Below are 22,370 nucleotides of genomic sequence, written 5' to 3' on the forward strand. Positions count from 1 at the left end.
TACAATTTTAATAGTGATGCTTTTATCCAGAAGTCAGACAATAATGTAAGCCATGATAGATTATCTATTGCTAAAATTTTGACATGAAATAATCAAAACAGCCAAAGCTAACTACTATTTTTCCAGTACATATTAGAATTTTGTTGGCAATATGCATTTACTATTTTACTTTTTGACCAATAGGTGGCACTGACATTTTTTATTTTAAGCGTCTTTCTAATCCAGTAACTTTCCTTGGGCTTATTTTTTATTCCCCCCTTTTTTCTTTAATTTTGGGGGGCAGGGAACCCCAAAATGTGTCACACGTTTGCACATGTTGGTTACAGTGAAATCATGGCTCAGGATCTATCAAATATAGTCTTGTATTTAGTCAATAAGCTTATTTCCCTAAAATAATATGGCCACTATTCATGCGTTTCACTGGAGCTATAGGTGAAACTGTAGGCTTCCATCATAGTTTGGAATTACTTCTGACCCAGAGACCATAATCATCATTATCAAAGAAGTCCTTTAGCTCTCTGGGAGTCACCAGTGTCCCTTCTCTTTGCTTTGCTTCCTCTTCTCAAAGCTACCAAAAAAAAAAAATTGCAACAGGGAAACAGTGTTGTCTTTTAACCTAAAATATTGCATACATGATATGCAGCCTTTCGGAAACAAATGTTTCCAAATGAGAAGCAGTGTGGCTTAGTGGAAAGAGCACGGGCTTGGAATCAGAGGTCATGGGTTCTAATCCCCAATCTGCCACTTATCTGCTGTGTGACCTTGGACAAGTCACTTTTCTGTGCCTCAGTTACCTCGTCTGTCAAATGGGGATTAAGACTGTGAGCCCCACGTGGGACAACCTGTTTACTTTGTATCTACCCCAGTGCTTAGAACAGTGCTTGGCACATAGTAAGCACCTAATAAATACTGTCATCATCAAATGTAAATTATTCTTTCATGATTGTCATTGGTGTAGAATATTTTAAGCTTTTTGTTTCATAGGATTTATTTTCAGAATATAGCAATAATGGATACATTACTGATGGTCACCAGTTGATGTTTATTTACAGCACATTTATTTGATATTTTGAATGACCTGAATGCGAATTACCTGAGAAAACATTGGGGTCCAGTTAATCAATATTTTCTTATGGAAATCGGACAAATTAACATCAATATTCATTATTGATTTACAAAATGTACTCTTCACTTTTTTTAGTCACATTTGTGCTACCCGTTTCCCTTCTCGTCTACCCACCAAAAGATGCCCAAGAGAATCCAGATTGAATCTATGGAAGGGGCCTATGTTCCTTTTATAAATAGTAATGATTTTCAAGCAGCAAATCCATTTCTTTGTGGATTACATGTGAACAGTACCTATTTGTACATACATCTTTAAGAGATTATATGAAAATGTTGGGAGGTAATGGGATCCTTTTTGTCTACCTCTTTAGGGTTGCATGGCACACGTCAAGAAGAAATGATTGATCACAGACTAACCGACAGAGAATGGGCCGAAGAGTGGAAACACCTTGACCATGTAAGACACTACTAAAGAGCTATTAATGCTTTTTTGTCTTTGGTGTAAGGTAAAATGAACAAAATATATTTATTAATGCTGTAAACATACTATATGGCCCTATTGCTGAAAAGAAAGTATGCCTTGGCTATATGCTGTTGAATTAAGAATTATATTTTTAAAAGAAGTGTTTCCAATTTAGCCACTCTCTGTGACAGATGTTTTTAGGCCCTGACACAAAGACTCAAATCAGTCTTGTACATATATATCATCAAAGACTATTTAAAATGCTGCTTTATTCTGAAAAGCTTATTCTAGCGTCAGCTTATTGGGTCCAGACAAACTCTGAGCCTGCTGTTTTTTGCAGGAGAAAGATGAGGAGAAGAGGAAAAATTCTCATTAATATCTCTCTGATATTTCCCTTTCCCTTAGGCCAGTCTTCCTTGTTCTCTGAATTAACTGAAACAATATATATGATATCATTTGACATTAAAACTAAAAAAAATAGGTATGGGTTAATATCCATACATCTCTTAATGGTGCTTAGTTGGTGTATGTATGTATGTATATGTGTGTGTGTGTGAACTCTACACATTCTCCTTTTGCCATCTGCACACCTTTGAAATTTGCTTTAGTCACCTAGAAAATGTTAAATGTCTATAGATGAGGTCTGTCAATGAGTAAAACCCATCAACTGAACAATGTGGTTCATGTTGAGTAGGGACTGTCACTACATGTTGCCGATTTGTACTTCCCAAGCGCTTAGTACAGTGCTCTACATGCAGTAAGTGCTCAATAAATGAATGAATGAATGTGTTTTGCTTTTCTTTCCTTCCCCAATAGCTGTTAAACTGCATAATGGACATGGTGGAAAAAACAAGGCGCTCTCTCACTGTGCTAAGGCGATGTCAGGAAGCAGACCGCGAGGAGCTGAATTACTGGGTTCGGCGTTACAGCGACGCTGAGGATTTAAAAAAAAGCGGGAGCAGTAGCAGCAGCAGCCACTCCAGACAACAGAGTCCAGTGAATCCAGATCCAGTCCCCCTCGGTACTTTAGGGCATTTACTACTTACCCCTTTTAGGGCAAATAGCAGAATGAATCTTTGACTGGTCCATTGTGCTTTAAACCGTGGGCCTCAGGGTCTAGGTGAATTTTGAAGGTTTTTTTAGAATATATCAATCAAGACAAACCCACAAAATTAATGTTGTCAACAGGACCCAGTCCATGCATGCCTTGGGGAATTTATAGTATATACACACAGAGTGCACACACAATATATTATACACACATATACGGATATATTTACGCAGGTATAGTCTATATTGGGTATACGTACGTATATTTTACAGTGCGTGAAATGTATGTTGCTTATTATCCTATTGAAAAAGCTGCATGGAAAATTGCCAACCTCATTTTAGTATTTCTAGTAATTAAATGTAGCTTACTAAATATGCAAGAAAACCCCTACCTGCTGTTTTTTCTCTAATTTGACCATCCAGAAGAATGGAGCATTTGCACAAATATGCATTTAGCAAATGTACAGAAAAGTGTATAATGTTTAAAAGGACAGCTTTAACATAAGGGGAACTCTGCCCAGGCTTAATGTGTAAAAACTATTCCACAGGGATGGAAGTCTCTTAGAGCTCGGCAGGCTGACACTTCTCCTTTCCATGTCTGCATTTCAAATACTCACGTCTCAGTTTGATAGCATTTTTTTCAATGGAATTTGTTAAGTGCTTACTATGTGCCAGGCACTGGACTATGTGCTGAGCAGTATGCCTAGTGGATAGAGCACGGGCCTGCGAGTCAGTAGATCATGGGTTCTTATCCGGGCTCTGCCACTTGACTGCTGGGAGATTTGGGCAAGTCACTTGACTTCTCTGGGCCTCAGTTACCTCATCTGTAAAATGAGGATTGAGACTGTGAGCCCCATATGGGCCAGGGACTGTGTCCAACCTGTTTCGCTCGTATCCACCCCAGCGCCTAGTACAGCGCCTGGCACATAATAAGTGCTTAACAAATACCATAATTATCAGGTATAAGCTAATCAGGTTGGACAGAGTCCATGTCACACATGGGGCTCACAGTCTAAATCCCCATTTTACAGATGAGGTAACTGAGACCCAGAGAAGTGAAGTGACCTACCCAAGGTCACCCAGCAGAGAAGGGAAGGAGCCAGGATAAGAACCCATGATCTTCTGACTCCCAGGTTGGGTTTAGAAACCAGGTCCTTCTTACTCCTAGGCCACGCTCCTTCTATTTGGTACAGGCATTAAGAAACAGTAACAGGTCAATACCCACTATTCTGACGTTTGTGGTACAGAATAGATAAACTGGGAACTGTAACAGGGAGGATTGGTAACAGAAACAAGGAAGGGCAGATACGAGAGAAAGAAAAATAGAGAAAAAGAAGCTGGCAGGGGTGTTAGCTCAACAAGAACATTTTTGAAATTCTGAATCTGATTCCAGTGAAACATAGATGGATATTATTCAAAATCATTGATGGTGCAAAATATATCCTAAAGTGGATATAAATGAACCATGTGGATAGGATTCTTAAAAATAATCCCTGATTAAAACTACCCCTCAAGTCAGTTAATTACTGTCTATATTTTAGAAATGGTGAGAGTCACACAAAAATAGTGCTGGTATGTTTTTAGTGCCTGTTTTGGGCAACATGATGTTCTAAACATGACAGGCAGGTTTCCAGTCTAAAGCAGGGAAACAAACAAGCAGTAGGAAATGGGTATACAGAAATGATATAGAGTTACGGGGGATGGTGTTCCCAAAGAGGAAGGGAATAATCAGGAACAGCTTCTTGTAGTTGATGAATTGTGAATTCAATGGCCATGTCAACTAAATGCTTGATACCGTAATACTGATTAAAACACGTTGATTTAATGTCTTTTAAATGGAGGGAATAAGGACAAGATTCTATGAATTCAGTTAATAGAAGCAGCATCTGGAAGTTAAATTCATCTAGGACAGTTTCTGAGATCAAGTTCATCTAAATGCAGGAACAAAAACAAAACAATAAGAATAACTATGGGAGGTGAGTGAAATCACTCTGAGTCCCTCGATTTTCATGTGTCTTTGGTTCATATTAGACTTATCTGTAACTCAGAAAATAATAGGGTTTTTCTGTTTGTTTTGTGTTTTAACTCTTACAAAGTTTACATATTTTTTTCCCAGTCCTGAAGATACGCATCCATCTTTAGCATATTTGCCAGGATGGGGTTTGAAAGTGAATGAATACACTTGCCCAGGAAAATCCATGCTGTATGAAGTATCCATGGAATATGATGCTTGAATTACCCTTAAAGTAGAGGCATAAACTTTAACCATCTTTAATTAGGCAATTTCATTTAAGCATACTCATGCTATCCACTTGGTGTTTTAAAATCACCATGAACTCTCACTTTTACTGATCTTAATGCTATTTTTTCCCTTTTAATTACCGACAACTAAAAAAAAGTTATATTGTGAAATTCTTTGTCTAGAAGCATTCCTAAGACTTTGCAAAGTTCAACCAAAGTTGGATGCGATTAATTGATGTTATTTCCAAGAGATTACAAATTCTTAATGGTGTGTAAGACAATATTTGACAGATTCTGGCATGCAGACAAGAGGGAAGTTATGTCAAAATTTAAATGAAGAGGCTAGGAAGTACAAAACTTCGCAACCACCCTTTGAGAGCTTTTTAAAGGAGGATTTTATCCTGTCCTGAATATGGAAATGCATCCATTTCTGAGATCCTGCGTCTTTTAAGAAGATCATGGAGGACAAGCAATATATGTTGACAGGATATGATTCCTCCCTGTTCTACTCCTGACATTCTTGTCACCTCCGATGTCACCTCTTTTGGTTGATGTAGCAGGAGGGAGGATGGATGGAGAAATGTTGCAGTGCCAGAGAGATTGGATTCAGATGGCAGGTACAACAGAGAGCCCAATGGGCTCAACTTCTAGATGGAAAGACAAGACAGGTTTAGAATTCACAACCTAAATGTAACAGTTATCCAACACTATTATCTTAAGATCCCTTGTGGGTTGAAACTTTTCATTTTTTTTTCCTTAGTAACATGCTCCCATCATCTAAGCTTCATCCTCATTATAATACAGGCCCTTTAGAGTTCACTGGAAGTTCCTAATTAACAAATAGTTAAGTGGCTTATATCATGAAAATTCATGGTAATTTAACTGCTCTGGTACATCCTTGAATTACATTATTATAAAGCACCTTTGGGGGTCCTAAACAACATGATTAAAGTTCTTTGAACAGAATTTTAGAATATGGAATTTTACACCAAAGAAAAATGAAAATTCATAATTGAAAAGTGTCAAGGAAACAGTGAGATTAACTTTAAATGGTCTTTGTACCATTCTGAACAGAACATTCAATCATATTATTGAGTTTTTACTGTGTGCAAAGCACTGTACTAAGCATTTGGGAGAGTATAGTACATTCCCTGCCCAAAATGAGCTTACAGTCTAGAGGAGTTAGGGGTAAGGATATTTTAGGGTGATGTGTTACTTCTTGTGGTCTATATTGGTAATGGATAATGTGAGGGATTTATGAATGTGTGTAGGTAATTTGGTGGTTTTTTTAAACTTATCACAATCCTTAAGTGCTCTGTACATAGTGGACACTCAAAATACTGTTGACTGGTTATTTTTGGGTCCTCCAGACCAAAACAAACTTCATCTTACATAAGATTGCAAGTAAATCTCAAAAACTGTGCTTATTAAAATTCTGTAGTAATATATGACTGTCCTTTATACATGGGGTAAATTGCTAGGCTTTCTGTTCTACCTTGTAGGATAATGCTATGCATCAGATATTTGTAGGTCTTCTCTAGCATGCAGACACCATAATAATTTAATGTAGCATCATGTGTGTTCAGCACTGAACAATTACAATGAAATAAAATAGTCTCGATTCATGCATCAATAATCAGCAGAACAGAAGAGTGCTTCAGTAGTTTTGGAGGTTCTTACTCATCAGCAGAGTAACCCCTATAGACTCTTCCACAATTCCTATTTCATCTTTTGCTCTATAGATATCTGGCATCTTTACTACATGCCTGCTCACAGGTTTCCTCTTGTAGTCTTTCCACTAAGTACTTTCACTACAGCGTCTTTTGTTTATGAGAGTCTCTGAATGAATCCAGGCATCTGTCTCTGAAGGCTTATAGGCTTTTCTGCTTATACCGGGCTCTTTGCATCTCTCTGTCATCTTGTTTTCTGTAAAATCTTCTGAGAATCAATTTATTAGTAGAGATAGATCTGGGGTGGGAAACTGCAGAACTGGAATAATTAAGTGGAAACATTCAATAGAAAATGGTTTTTTCAAGTAAAAAGGAAAGATAGTTATCTGTCCAGTTTCCAGAATTATAAAAAACAGCGCAGTCTGAGTGGAGTATGATAGGTTATCAGATAGCAGTACTTTGGAGAGTTCCACACCACACATCCAGTAGATAAACATTTGAAAAGAGTGGTGGATGTTAGAGTTATAGTATATCCTCATCTGAGTAAATCTGTTTTAGTGTTTTAGTACAAAGGCTGATATTAACAATAGAATAATTATTGTATTTGTTAAGCGTTTACTATGTGCCAAGCACTGTTCTAATTGCTGGGATAGGTACATAATAACGATAGCATTTATTGAGTGCTTACTATGTGCAAAGCACTGTTCTAAGCACTGGGGAGGTTACAAGGTGATCAGGTTGTTCCACGGGGGGCTCACAGTCTTAATCCCCATTTTACGGATGAGGTAACTGAGGCCCAGAGAAGTTAAGTGACTTGCCCAAAGTCACACAGCTGGCTATTGGCAGAGCCGGGATTTGAACCCACAGCATCTGACTCCAAAGCCCGGGCTCTTTCCACTGAGCCACGCTGCTTCTCAGGTAATGGGGCTCACAGTCTTAATCCCCATTTTACAGATGAGATAACTGAGGCACAGTAAATGATTTGCCCAAGGTCACACAGCAGATAAGTGGCAGAGGCAGGATTAGAACCCACATCCTCTGACTCCCAAGCCCTTGCTCTTTCAACTGAGCCACGCTGCTCTTAGAGAATAGTTGATGGGCTTATAAAATAAATTATTGTCATTATTTTGATTAAATGGAATCTCGCCAGAATTCTGCTAATTCAGGATCTAGCTCTTCAGTTCAAGAGACATTCCTGGAAGACATCAGTATGACCCCAAGAGGAGGTTGAATTAATGATGAAACTATGTCCCGGTGAAAATTTTAAAACCTCTCTAGTTATGGTCATTTTGCAAAATTAAATGCTCAGGATCCAAAAAATGAGATGAACTTCTTCAGGAATTTTAACATCTGAGAGCCTTCCATTTTGAAGAAAAGGCCACCATATAGCTGAGCTACATATTTAGTGGCTGAGGTGCTTTGGCTAATAATGATTTAAAGATTATGTTGGAATCAAGAATGGGTGTTATCCAACATGCCACATTGAGCACCGAGAAGCCCAAAATGTGATGGATCATTAGAAATTGTGTTCTGAAAAATAACCCTAAATAATAATTCCCAAGTAGAGTCAATCTTCAATCTTCAATCATAGGTCTGTGACAATACTGTATCTCCTTTGCTTTAGAGAAGTCTATAACTAAATATTGTTAAACAATGATTTATGCAATTTATCAATGTTTAGTGAGGCAAATGTAGTGATCTCTTCATTCATTCATTCAATCGTATTTATTGAGCACCCACTATGTGCAGAGCACTGATCTAAGCATTTGGGAAGTACAAATCAGCAACACGTTCTCTACCCAACATCTTCAAAACTTATCTGCAATGACCCTCCCTTATCAATCTTCCCTGAATTCTCTGAGTTGACTATGATGGCTTAGGGAGTAGGCAGTTATATTAGACAAATTATTCCTCCTACTTTCCTCCTACTTTCTTTACAAACCAGACACAGACAGGGAGATGTTAGAGTCTCTTAGAAATCTTTGTTTTGGAGCCCGAGTTGCAACTACCACCAGTCCTGAGTTTCAGAATTGGATTTAGATTCCTGAATTTAGGATTTAGACTTCTGAATTGCTAGCTGTGAATTGCTAAAATGACCTCTCACTTAATCTTTCCTGTCTTTTGATGGATTGTGTAATAGATGTCATCATGATCACAGCCTCATTCTGTCCACTGCAGGATGAAGGCCATACGTAGGTGCTGCCAACCTTTGAGCATTGCTGTCCTGGGCCAAAAACTGACCACATTGGCCCTTCAAAGGCTATCAGCTCATCCCTTCATGCTTAAAGATGGCGACCCTTGCTGTATCTATTATCCAATGGTCTCCATTCTGTCGTAAGTGTAGTCCATCTTCATCTCTTTCTTACATCACAGATGACCCTTTCGGCTTTTCCCTAGCCTTCATGACATTTTCACACGGGTTTGGTCTTCTGTCCATTTATGTTTTGTCTCCAGGGAACAAGCAGCAACATAAATATTGATATTTTTGTCAAGAATGTACAGATTCCACTCTAGAAATCCCTTTCCCCTTTTTTCCATCTTTCAGTGTTCAATATGAATTCTTTGCCCATCACTTCATTCATTTTGACTGATTTAACTTAATATATTAATATAGCATATGTTTCATGTTTTCTGGCAAGAATATTCACATACCAAATCTATGTTTTCTTGGATTTCTTTATGTGTATTGTTAGCACTAGAAGAAGTAGTAGCGGCATTTATCGAGTGCCCACTTAGTGCCGTGCACTGCACCAGGTGATTGGGAAGTACAGAATAGCGAAAACCTTAGACGTTAATGGGGGAGACTTGAAAAAGAACATTTCATCTTTTTTTCCTCTTCATTTTAAAGGCTGACAGAAGTTGCCACCTTAGATAATCTTTTTCAGAAGTTGGGAAACTCACTATCTTCAGGTGGTTGACAAATCCTTGGCACCAGCATGTACTAGTTGTCATTTTGACATAACAGAACAACAGTGAGGTTTATTATTGAGCTAGTATTGAGGTTTATGCACATTCAAGTTTAGTTTATTCATCCGCACTTTCAAAATATGTTTCCTTGATATTAGTATATCTGCAGCTTACTCACTAAGAAAGGTTGGATATCTCCATTTAGATACCTATCTCATCTACTTTCTAAACATTTGAAAATATCTTTCTCTCAGACATGGCTATTTGGTATTGTGGATATAAAGACATTTCTCAAAATATAATAGAGATTGCTGAAGTCTAGTATGTAAGTGCATTTTTATCCTTAAATGGTAAAATTTAAGATTAAAAAAGACATCATCTAAGTATGGAGGAAAAATCTGTAATCAGATGCTTTTTACACTAGGATTAAAAGTAGCAGTATTCAAAGAATGAAATTTGAAAAATAACAAAATGGAAGAAAATTTCTCATAGATTTTCGTATTTTAAGTAAGTTTCATTGAGTTTAAAATTAAAGATTCAGTGTCAGTTTACGTGAATGCGGTAGCAAACTCATGAAAGTAGGTATCTGTACAGACTGAGTCAAGACTGCAGGTCTGATTAAGCAAAACAAAGAATGACGTCTTCATTTCGGTTTCTTCAGGAGTTTCTGCTGCTTCTGCTAGGGCATCACTGATGCTCAGTCATTTGGTGGCTTAGAAGTCTTAGTCACTTCTTAGTCACTTAGAAGCAGCGTGGCCTTGTGGCAAGAGTGGCAGAGTAAGAACACTCTGTGCAGAACACTGTACTCAGCTCTTGGAAGAAGACAAGACAGATGTAGACATGATCCCTGCTGACAAGAAGCATATAGTCTAATGGGGGAGTCACCATTAAATTACCAAGAGGGGAAACAACCAAGTATAAGGATCCGTACATAAGTGCTGTGGGGGTTAGGATCAAGTCAATTGCCAGCTGTGTGACTTTGGGCAAGTCACTTCACTTCTCTGGGCCTCAGTTACCTCATCTGTAAAATGGGGATTAAGGCTGTGAGCCCCCTTGGGGCAACCTGATCACCTTGTAACCTCCCCAGCGCTTAGAACAGTGCTTTGCACATAGTAAGCGCTTAATAAATGCTATCATTATTATTATCATTATAAGTACATAAGTGAGGCAGTAAGGCAGTCCTGATGGGCCTACCTAAGATATTTAGTGCTCAGCGCTTAGAACAGTGCTTTGCACATAGTGCTTAATAAATGCCATTATTATTATTATTATTATCATCATCATCATTATTATTATTATGATTATTATGATTGTTATAGTTGGTCCCATCATTGGATGGGTGGGAAGAGTGGACAAGAAGATGGCGCTGAGGAATTTAGTAATATGATCTTAGTAGGTGTGAATATTTCAACGGTGTATTCCTGGAGGTGAAGTGGTATTGTCCGAAAAATGCCCAAAGAGAAAGGATGCAGGCAGAACCCTGAAATTTTCTTTATTTCATTATAAATTTCCCTCTGTCAGCACATCAGTCATATTCCTGAGAACTATGGCATAGTGCGTAGAGCATAGGCCTGGGAGCCTGGGAGTCAGAAGCTCATGGGCTCTAATCTCGGCTCTGCCACAGGTCTCCTGTGTGACCTTGAGGAAGTCACTTGACTTCTCTGTGCCTGTAACCTCATCTGTAAAATGGGGATTGAGACTGTGAGCCCCACGTGGGACAGGGACTGTGTCAAACCCTATTTGCTTGTATCCCCCCCAGCATTTATTACAGTGTTTAGCACATAGTAAGTGCTTAACAAATACCATTATTATTAATTAGACCTAGTTATAGAAGCTTCAAGCAGCTACAGTATAGCACTCACCTTAATACAACTGAAGTTGAATAATCAAAAACCTTCAAACACCCAAGAGTTGGAAATCCTAAGTCACCATTCATTCATTCATAGCAAGTTCAGCTGGAAGGATCTGATTTGGCCTTCTAAATTTCATCATGCATTCTGGAACAATGGAAACTCATATGATCCAAGGAATAGCCTATCGAGAAGCAAGCGTGATTGGATAGGAAAGGAGCTTCTATGGCTGGGAGGTGTATCCTCTTGACAAATTGCCAAAATAAGAAGTGCCCATTAGTATGAACCTGTTATTTTCAATCGACTGACCATTAATAAGAATAATTGCCCACTGTGGGATTTTGCATCTGGAAATGTTTTCAGAAATGCCTGATCGTTTTTTTTTAAAGGGTCCATTAAAAGTCTTTATTTTCGGCAACTCGGCATTGATGTGAATTTCGTTGATGGGAGACTTCCTTCTGACTTTTGGGTCATTCACTGTTCCTTCATATGGGAAACATATCAAGTGTTTGCCCCACTGTTGGGAATCTTCATTGGCAGAGACAATGGAAATGAGGCAGTGGTCCTGGTATAGATGTATTTGCAGGTTGTTGTAATGGCATTGATAGAGTACACTACACTAGACGCTTGGGAAGTACAGAGTACAGAAGTAGCATGTTTCCTACCCACAAGGAGCTTACAGACCAATGGGGAACATCTCAGAACACACAGGGCATTATATTGTGGTATTGTTACTTTAGGCATGCTCCAGGGCTCTGCTGCTGATGGGTAAAATCAACTGGAGCCCATTGAATTTTAGATCTGGAATTCCTGTTTGGAGATGGGACTGCCAGGATAGGGAAGGTGGAAATGCCAAGCTGGGCTTTAAAAATCTGTGGGGGTGGAAGTAGTGTCTAGTCATAAGCAGTGCTAATCTCTGACTGGAGGAGTGGCATACTGTCACTAGTCCCGTAAAATAGCCCATCACTGCTGTCCATTTGCCCCAGGCCCAGAGTTGCACCATAGAATCAAAGCAGATTCTAGAAGTAATAGCAATGATCACTCTTTGAGCCTAGGAGGACTTGCTTCTTCTCCCTCTCCTCTTCCATTCTCTTTTCCCCAACACTATTCTCTGGTTAGGGTGGTAGATCAGTTAGCACTCAGTTCTGTCATTTGTCTTCACTAAGCATTTTAGACTGATTGTCATAGAGAAATAGGTAACAGTCTTCTGATGCTAGCCTGGAAAGTTCCAGTGAGTCACCTTTTTGGAAAAAAAAAACAGGCACCGGTTTCTCGTGTGCCCGTGTGCTGTGCATGGTGTTGAACAAGGGTTAATACTTCAGGGGTCTTCCTTAACGTGGGATTGTGGAAAAATGCAACTCCTGCAATATAGGGCCTCTGAGTGTGTATAATGATTAGGGATTAGTGAAATGAGTAGCAGTTTTTATTTTAAGATAGGTCTCCTTTTGATAATTTGGTCTATGTCCAATCAGACTACTGGGCATTTAGCCAAGTTTTGTTGAAGCCAAGTTTTTCAACTGACACATATACACTTTTGCCAATTTTAAACAGGTTCTATGATCTGCAGTCTTTCAATCAATGGCATTTGTTTTTCAACCAATCAGTGGTCTCTGTTGAGCACTTACGGTGTGCAGAGCATTGTGCTAAGTGCATCTACACCCACTCCCCTGGAGAACTCCATCGCTCCCATGGCTTCAACTACCATCTCTCTGATTGACTGTGAAAAGTGCCTGTATGCTTCATATTTTAAAAAAGCTAAATACATTGTATGACATGCAGAAAATAACCCCAGAGTTATACAAAATATTTCCTTATCATTTAAGTGATATTTATAGTGTCCTTGGAAATGACAAGGAAACTGCTGAACAAAATAGAGAATTAAGAAGTTGCATTTGCCTTGGCTTCCAGTATTCAATTAGGCATGAAAACAATCAGTCAATTGTATTCAACAATCAATTTTTTTTATTGAGCGCTTACTGTGTGCAGAGTGCTATATTTGGGAGAGTACAGTATAACTAAGTAGGTAGACGCATTCCCTGCCCACAACAACTTGCAGTCTAGAGGGTGAGACAGACATTAATATAAACAAACTGCAAATAAGTAGATGAGTGCTGTGATGCTGAGGGAGGGGTGAATAAAGGATGCAAATGAGGGCCTAGTTGAGATGTGCCTTCAATAAGGTTTTTAAGATGGCGAGAGCAATCTTCTGTCAGATATGAAGAGGGAGGGCATTCCAGGACAGAGGCAGGTTGTGGCTAGAGGTCAGCAGTGTCTGAGTCAGGAATAGGTCAGTGATGAAGGAAAGCTTTCCCATAATAGAGCTGGGGTTGTATAGGCCTCACTTGGCAGAGACTGTGGAGAGGATGTGGGGAAAGGAGATGGGGAGAGGGGTAGGTAAGGGTTGGATGGGAGTGAGCTGATGGAGTCCAGTGAAGGGGAAGGAGAGTGAGGGTTGGAGCTGGAACATGATAACAGGGATCGAGTCGGGGAGGAGGGAAGGGGTGGGGAGGGCTTGGATGGGAGGGGGTTGCAAGCAAGGGAGGACAGGGATGGGCTGATTAGGAGGAGGGGATTGAGGGGACCATAATGAAGTCAGAAAAGTTTAAGGTTTGTAGGTGAGGTTGTCCACAGCAATAACTGCTTAATCTGGTAATTCTGTGATTAAATTGCTCAACTGCACGCAGGTCCTTGGGTCCTAGGGAGTGAAGTTTAGGGGTAAACAGAAGGCTTGGTTGATGTTCTATATCAAAGGCGGGCAGCCGTTTATATGTAAAAATCCAAGTTCTTATCACTAGCATGTGAGACAGACACACCTGTTCTGTTTCTACACATGAAGTTTGCATCAATGGAGACAGGAAAGCAGAGGGAGGACATGTTCAAATTCCTACTGACATAGTAAATTCAGTTCTCCTGCTGTGCAGTTCCCCTTGTTGAGCTCCTGTGGCCCTCTAATTCCAAATTTATGAATGAATATGTACTTTAATAATATGCCTTCACTGTGCTTTAAGTATTCCAAGTCTAAGAAGTCAGAAATTGGACTTCTACATATGTTATTGACTCTTTAGAAATTTCCTTCAGATTTTGCCTACCTGTCCTTATGTAGGGTGGTAATTATTTTCTCCCCTTCTTGTCATTAAGGTTTTTGCCCTGTAATCCTCAGAAGTTGGCTTTCGGGTTTGTTTTTTTTTAGAGAAAGTTTTACTGTGTGTCAGTAACTTATGGCTAAAGGTACCCCTATTTGGGTTATTCTCACATCTTTTTGGAAATGGTCATCATGGTATAGCAGGCCTTCAAAGTTCCAATTACACTTATCTTATTGAAATCAGGTCTTTTATTCCAAAAGCATTTTTTTTTATTTAAAGCACCTCCATCACCTTTTTATTTTGTTACCCATCTTTTGGAAGAGTACATAACCACATATTCATTTCCAGAGGCAAGTGTATTCATAAAGTCATGGATTTTGAGTGGGAGATTTCGGAGAAGAGCAAACTTTGCAAGTGTTTCTCTGTCTGAAAATCAATGCCACTCTGAAAGACCATCTGTCTCAGCTGTCTGGCCTCTCCTCTGACTCCTCAAACTCTTCCATTTTCCATCCATCTGAAAGAAAGGGAGCAAATTTATTAATGACTGGAGCTGCAGGCAGGATTAATTGATCAATCAACAGTTTTTATTGAGTGCTTCCTGTGTTCCAGAACACTGTTCTCAATTCTTTCAGGAGAGTATGATAGAGTTAGACACAATCCTTGTCAAGGAGTTTATAATCTAGAGTTTCTAATTAGTGCCACAGGACAGTGAATTTGTTTATCTGCCACTGATTGTAACTGTTTCAGCTAAATAGGTTTATAATGGATATATTTTTCCAGGTGCTTATTTAAAGAATAACTAATCCCTTAGCAAACTCTTCATTCAAACCCAGAAGAAGGAATAATGTTACTGAATGGGTCAGGGGTACCAGGTTTACACTGTTACATCTGCAAGCACCTACACTTTAATTTGTCCTGTACATAATTTCTAAAACAACCATTTAATTCCTGTTAGAATCATTGCTTATGCATTGAGATTGACATTTTCACACTATATTTATGTAGCTAATGAACATAACATAAATACAACCATTTAAGATAAAGAATGTTCTTACCTTTTAACAATTACTTAAAAATGTGAATTTAATGGAATAATTTGTTTCCAGTCCTCTTTCCCCAACTTATACCCACGTATTTCTACCCATGTCTACTTTGCATGGTTTAATTTGTCAAATAATAATAATTGCAATAATGATAATTGTCATATTGGTTAAGCACTTACTATGTGCCAGGCACTGTACTAAGCACTAGGGTAGAGATGAGGTGATTGGGTTGGCTACAGTCCCTGCCCCACATAGGGCTCATAGCCTTAATCCCCATTTTATAGATGAGGTAACTGAAACAGAGAAAACTTAAGTGACTTGTCCAAGGTCACACAGCAGCGAAATGACAGAGTCAGGATTAGAACCCAGGTCTTTCCGACTCACAGGACCGTGCTCTATCCATTTGACCATACCGTCATAAATTTAAGGCAGTGGATTTTAGAAGAGAATTGGGAATGGGAATCCATTTGGACTTGGAGAAATGGCCTCTGCCTTATTTCAAAATACTAATAATATAGTCACAGATATGGAGAAATCATAGTACACCTGAAGTAGGGGTTTCCAGCAGTGAGCATACTCTTTCTTCAAAGAAATAATTAGCAAGTGAAGATTTTTCACTTACTCCTTTCCTCTGTACACCCAGACTACTGCCATTTCTTTTAAACATGGTAAATACGATCCAGTGATGTATTTTTACATCTATTTTGATGACTTCGATGAGTATGGTATTTATCAAGCAATTAATATGTGCAGAGCACTGTGCTAAGGACTAGAGTAGATAAAAAATTCTTAGATCTGACAAAGTCCCGGTCCTCCAAAGAGCTCAAGAAGTTTAAGGATTTCAGAGTGTTAGACTTCTTTGCACTGGAATTAATAATCTGTGTCTTGACTTGTTTTATTATTGAGAAGTGTAACATTCACAATTTTTTATTAGTTTTTTTATCAGTTTTATTGGGACCAAAGAAACTAAAGAATGAGCATTTTTCTAAATCTTGAGTATTGGTTTAGCAATGCTTACGGTGCTTTCTTCCCTCCCTACTTCCCTTCCCCCTCCTCCCTTTCCTCTCGTCCTCTTAGAATCACATCGGGAATTCCTACACAGGCCTGCTTCTGGATATGTGCCAGAGGAGATCTGGAAGAAAGCTGGTAAGAATTGTTTAAAAACATGAGCTTAGTGTTCTGGCAGCTGTGTGCAGTTGTTAATGCACTGTTGTGAAGGATGACAAGAAAGGACTTACTGCTGGCAAAAAAAAATAACAACAACAAAAATCTTATTTAATATTCTTAAACTAGGCCTGATTAGAACTTGAAATAATCTTTATTATAGCAGTATCTGCTAGTGCCATTGTAATTGAGAGACTGTCAATATTTCCATTATAAGCCCCTATTTCCAAGGGTTATAATGGTTTCAGGCTGAAACTTGGCATACGTGGTCTCAGCTTGTGTGCAGTTTATCTTTCAGGAGAAAGTATCTGGCTCTAAAATATGAATCGCTCATTTCTACCTTCCCCTACATCTTTCCCGTAAGACTCTACAAAAGGAAAAAAAAAAAACTCTACAAGGCTGGTCAAACTGTTTTAGGGACTTGAAAAAACATCCAAGTACATTTAATAAAAATTAATTTTATAGGTCAGTGATTGATAATAAGGGCTAAATATTTTTCAGGTTAAATTGTCTGGGTACTGTAGTTTTGAGGGGGGTTTTTTTGGTACCTTTTGTTAAAATGTCTTTAACTCATCTTTATGTGATGGATTTGAAGTTCCCAAGTTGCCTGCTAACTTGCTTATCATATTCAGATCTTCTAGAATAGAAGGGAAACCCCTTTGGACTGTAAAAACTGAATGGAAAATCCTCAAGCAAACTAAGTGAGATGATCCAATACAGATCAGCTGAAGTAAATGAGTGTAGATAGTTTCAAAACTAATCTCGGCCTCCAGTTGAACTACAGGGATTTCAGTCATTGAGATATTTCCTACCAAGGTTGTTAGAAGTCTAGGAAGCATTATGCTTGTAGATGAATTAACAATCCTAGCCACGTAAATAAAGGTACTGAAGTTAAATGGGAATTTTTGTCCTCAATATCTTTCCATCTTCTTTCAGTTTGACTTAATTGTGTGTATCAACCAGTGGCATTTTGTGAGCACTTACCATGTGCAGAGCCCTGTACTAAGCCCTTGGGAGAGTACACTACAATAAAATTAGTAGACATGTTCCCTAATGATTTTACAGTCTATAGGGCTATGCCTATGCTATCTCCAACTAGTTGCCTCTCCAATTACTGTAAAATGGGCTGGGCATCATTCAGGATTGAATCTGTTGTCTGTATCCCATTCATATTTGAGATTATTTTTAAAGGGACCCTGATTCTGATAATATTATTTTTCAGTTATGGACCAGTTCCCTAACTTCCTCCCATTCTTTCTGCTGTTAATTTGTTCTATCTTCACCCTTTGAAAGGAAACTCCCTTTGTATAAAATCATCCACATCAACAGTTTTGGCAAGAATATTGCTGCTGCCTTTCATCTAGATTCAAAGACACCAAATAGCCTAGAGAGTAGGCGAAAGGATTATATTTCAACCTGGGTTGAAGTGGGAATATGATTGTTCACGTCCCTTCAGAACCACGAAGGGTTAAGTCTATGCTAGCTATAGTGGTTTCTGTCTTTCCTACTTATGCAAGTTTAAATCAAGAGCTGGATAGTGAAAAAGAAAAAAACAACAACATATAACTATTGTGTAATCCAAATTCTTTCTGTGATAGTAATCCGTTCAAGTCTTTGTTTGGCTGCTATTAAGTGAGAACAGATTTTCTGAATATACCACCGTTGTTAGAAAGTCAACTTGAATAGCTACAGACAAAGAAGTCTCCATTTAAGTGGTAAGAAATTGGAAGTAGATTCAAAGTCTGCACTCTGAATTTGCCATTTATTCGGAAATTATTTTTTTCTTGGAAATAGCTGAATCTGTAAATCGGTCTCCTCCTTCCCCATACTCCTGATGCCACCTTATCTACAATCTTGCCTATAAAACAATCTGTTTTTCTATGAGTTGTGAAGAAATGATGCCTCCTCTCATATAAGGTTGATCTTCCCCGGGGGGCTGGTGCAAAAAACACAATTTACCTCTCCAGAGAAGTGAATGGGCCACCTTTTGATGCACCTGTAATCTGCTAGGCCACTGTCCGGTGTCTGACTTTAATCTTGAATTGTTCAGATTAAACCCTCCCTCTGGAAAATGCCCACCCTGTGTTTATGTATAGAATAGTTCCAGAATGTGAAGATTGAGGAAACTCTTCTGATACTTCTCAAGGAAAAATTACCATAAAGCAAAGTGTGAAGTAGAGAGTGGAGGGTAAATCTGAAATAATTTCTTACTACAATTCTAGATTTTTTTCTACTACATTTTAAATTTTTTAAGACTATTCAAAACCATAGTTCTCATTCAAATTCGGTGATATTGAACATACTTTTGGTCAAAATCAGAATATCATTTGATGGTCACGCAAAGCATGAAGTTATTTCTATTTACTGAAATTTAGCAGCATTTTGCATTTTTAAAAATTGCCCTCAGGAAACGTTTTGGAGTTTAATTACAAAGTTCCATAGGAGAGAAAGAATGTCTTTATATGTAGAATTTATTTTTATCTTAAATTTATCACAAAATAAGAAAAAGAATGATATATTAAGATTAGTACCTTGGGGGGGAGGGGGGAAGAACTGAGAAATTGTATGTAAATGTGGTTTTAATTTGATATTCCAAGTACTATACTTAATTTAACAGATGACGATTGCAAAATATTACACCCTATATAGAAAACCCATCATACAAAGGTTTAAAGATTGCCATTCTATGCCACCATTTTATACATTTTTTTTTCCCCACACAAGCTCCACTTTAAAAAATACAAAAGCAAAATGAACTCAAGTTCCAAAGGTCTTTTGGAAATTTGAGGCATCATATATGAGGATAATGAAAATGCATCTGTATATTCTCCACTATAAGATTGCAGTTGGTAATACATATGCAAGCACCTTGCAAATGCCCTACCAATTCTCTCTCTGCTGATATGTATGTGCCTGTGGGACTAGAATAGGAATGCATAATTTAAATATAAATTGCCTGATTTACATATACAATTAGCTAAGCTGCAGCTTTGATCATAAGCAAAAATTATTGTCCTGTATAGCCACTTAGATGGAATTTTAATTCACCTTGAATATTCAAAGTAAATTGGGCTCTGACTACAGTTGGGCGGGTATAATTCCTCCCCCTTCTCTCTCTTCCCCCTCCTCACAATCATTTATGATAGGATGATAAAGGTTTATTTAATAAGGGTATAATTTTTATCTTCGTATGAAGACGTATCCTGTATGTAATATTCTCATTCTTTCCAAAATTGTGTTTCTAAAGGTGCATTTTCAACCTGCCAAAATAAAATCCAACATATTTGGAGTAAAACCTTTGTGTTTGTCTTTTTAAATTCTTTTTTGGAGTGTCAGAATCCTAGTGAATGATAATTTCAAAGAAATGGAAATGATGCTGCTATAATAAAATGAATGACAAAGTCACTTGGAATTGAATGAATAGCAGTGTGCATTCAATAATTCCAAGAGTTATAGACTGAGAGATATATAAAATAAACCAGAATCACATAAACTATATGGATACTTGTAGCTATTACATTTTTAATCTGCAGTAAAACAATTTTTATTAGGAATCTATGTTTTTAATTAAACAGAACATTTAATTAAGGTGCTTTTTAAGTGGGTGAACAATTAAGTGCCAACACTTGAATGAAACATGTCATAATTAGTTTTAATAGAGTGTTAATTGGTACTAGGTTTGCCAAGTTAATAATTACTGCTTATTAAATTTTCAATTAATCATTGTCATTTTGCTTTGAATAAGGATGAAAATTAGATAAACTCATTTAGGGGGAGGATATTTTCTCTTGTTAATTAGGAGAGTTAATTTTTAAAATGGAAATGACTTGTTTTAGTTGTCAATTTTGTGTTTGTACATTAGAATCTGCACTCTTATTGAATATAAAAATGTGTATCTGATGTGCCCTGCCTTTTTATATTGATTTAGTGCCATCATTTTTCAAAATACATGAATTGGATTAAAAAAAAGAGAAAAGGAAAAAAAAGACCAAAAAGCTAACACTAAATGGAAAAATATTGTTATTATTTATCCTATACTAAAAAACTATAAGAATGTAATACTCAGGAAGTGACATTAGACTTAATGAAGCTTGATTGTTTCATCATTGATTTTCTTTAAAAGAAAGATCTGCATTAATTTAATTGTTATTATGAATTCCCTTTTCATTATTTTGCATTCCAATTATCAGAGATTGGCTATGCTTTAAAAGGTGCCTATGATCTTTTTTTTCATTTTTTTAGTATTTGATTGAAAGAGAGAATGAATGCTATTTCCTAAGATATGGGATTTCAAGTTCCCTAATGAATTCCTACAGCTCATGTTCTGATTTTTAAGCCATGTTTTATCTCAGGGCTTGGGTAGAAAAGTTGTGATACTGCATGCAATATGTATGCTTACTGAAAATGAATATAGAAAGTCCACACCCTAGAGGAATTATTCCCCTTCACTTTCCTGCAGAGGCAAATTCTATTCATTAATTTATAACACCCTCTCACCCAATCTCTGCAGGTATAACTAGAGTAGCACGGCCTATTGTTTAAACACCCCCAAAGCTGTCTTTAGCAGAAAACGTTCTACCAACATACAGATTTGGGTTTGATTTGTTTGCAGAGGAGGCAGTCAATGAGGTAAAACGTCAAGCCATGACAGAGTTGCAGAAGGCCGTGTCAGAAGCAGAACGGAAAGCCCACGACATGATCACGACCGAGAGAGCAAAGATGGAGCGTACTGTTGCAGAAGCAAAGCGGCAGGCCGCAGAGGATGCGTTAGCTGTTATTAATCAGCAGGAAGATTCAAGTGAGGTAAGACTTCAGAGGAACTTCACAATACTATCTATGAGAAATAACGACTGTACACAATTCGCTTTCAGTAAATTTGACTGTGAATTTGGTGTTGAAAGAACAGGTTCGGTCTCTGTGACCAGGCATTAAAAAGCAACACACCTGAAGCAATCAGATTAGAGGAATTGAAAAATAAAGTTGAAAATAAGGGTGGTGTTGTAACCGATTATGGGCCCACATTCATGCCGTTATTGGTATAACATAGAATTTTATTTTTTTGAAAGTAGAAGAACCTTAAGTAGGGTGAAAATGACATTTTGATGAGTTCCCAAAAGTGTCACTAGGTTTCAGTTTAGAAGGTTGGGAGGGGCGGTGGAGGGCGGATGGGAGGCTGGGGGGGAGGGGGAGTGGGGTGTGTGTGCTTGTGTGTGTGTGTGCACATGTGTGTGTGTGTGTCTGATGAAGGCAGGGAATCTATGCAAGCTGACACATTTGGTATCAGGTTAGGTTCTCTAAAGGCAAAATTCAAACCTGGTGTTGAGGATTCTCTTTAATTATAATTTATTGTTTCAGATTACTTGAGAGTGAAGGAAGTGAGCTAATAACATTTGGTGGATAAAAAAGTAGAAGAGAGATTAGAGAGTGAACCAAATTAAATATAGAGAGATTAGAGAGTGAAATATAGAAATGTGTCAAACCTCAGTACTGACTTGAGGATGATTGAAGCATATTCTTTAAGTATAGGACATGTGAAGAGGTATATAATGAAGCACTGGCCCTGAAAGAAAAAAACTGATAGAAAGAGAAAAGCAACAGTAGTGTGTTTTATAGAATGTTAAATTTGGTGCACAAGAGCAGCTTTGATTATAAAGTCACTTGTATTTTGCCTCTGATAATATTTTATTTCTGCTAAATATTTCCAAGATATTTTTGTGACCAGTATTTTAATCCTTCCACAGTAAAACATTGCATCCAGCTGAACATTATTCTCCTTAACTATCTCCCTCTCTCCCCACCTTCAAAGTCATATTGAAAGTCCATTTCCTCCAATA

The 22,370-nt window shown here is 37.8% G+C and overlaps 1 protein-coding gene across 4 annotated transcripts in view; it reads left to right on the top strand.

Annotated features, from left to right (window-relative positions):
- RUNX1T1 (RUNX1 partner transcriptional co-repressor 1) overlaps positions 1 to 22,370 on the top strand; it is a 166,837-nt gene that overhangs the window by 125,289 nt on the left and 19,178 nt on the right. For all 4 annotated transcript variants that reach the window (XM_038745346.1, XM_038745343.1, XM_038745345.1 and 1 more), the window contains 4 exons: positions 1,437 to 1,522; positions 2,345 to 2,549; positions 16,450 to 16,518; positions 21,149 to 21,339. In XM_038745346.1, the coding sequence (XP_038601274.1) occupies positions 1,437 to 1,522; positions 2,345 to 2,549; positions 16,450 to 16,518; positions 21,149 to 21,339 (551 nt within the window). The remainder of the gene's footprint in view (positions 1 to 1,436; positions 1,523 to 2,344; positions 2,550 to 16,449; positions 16,519 to 21,148; positions 21,340 to 22,370) is intronic.

This window comes from Tachyglossus aculeatus, chromosome 4 (genome assembly GCF_015852505.1).
Source record: "Tachyglossus aculeatus isolate mTacAcu1 chromosome 4, mTacAcu1.pri, whole genome shotgun sequence".
NCBI classification, from domain to species: Eukaryota; Metazoa; Chordata; class Mammalia; order Monotremata; family Tachyglossidae; genus Tachyglossus; species Tachyglossus aculeatus.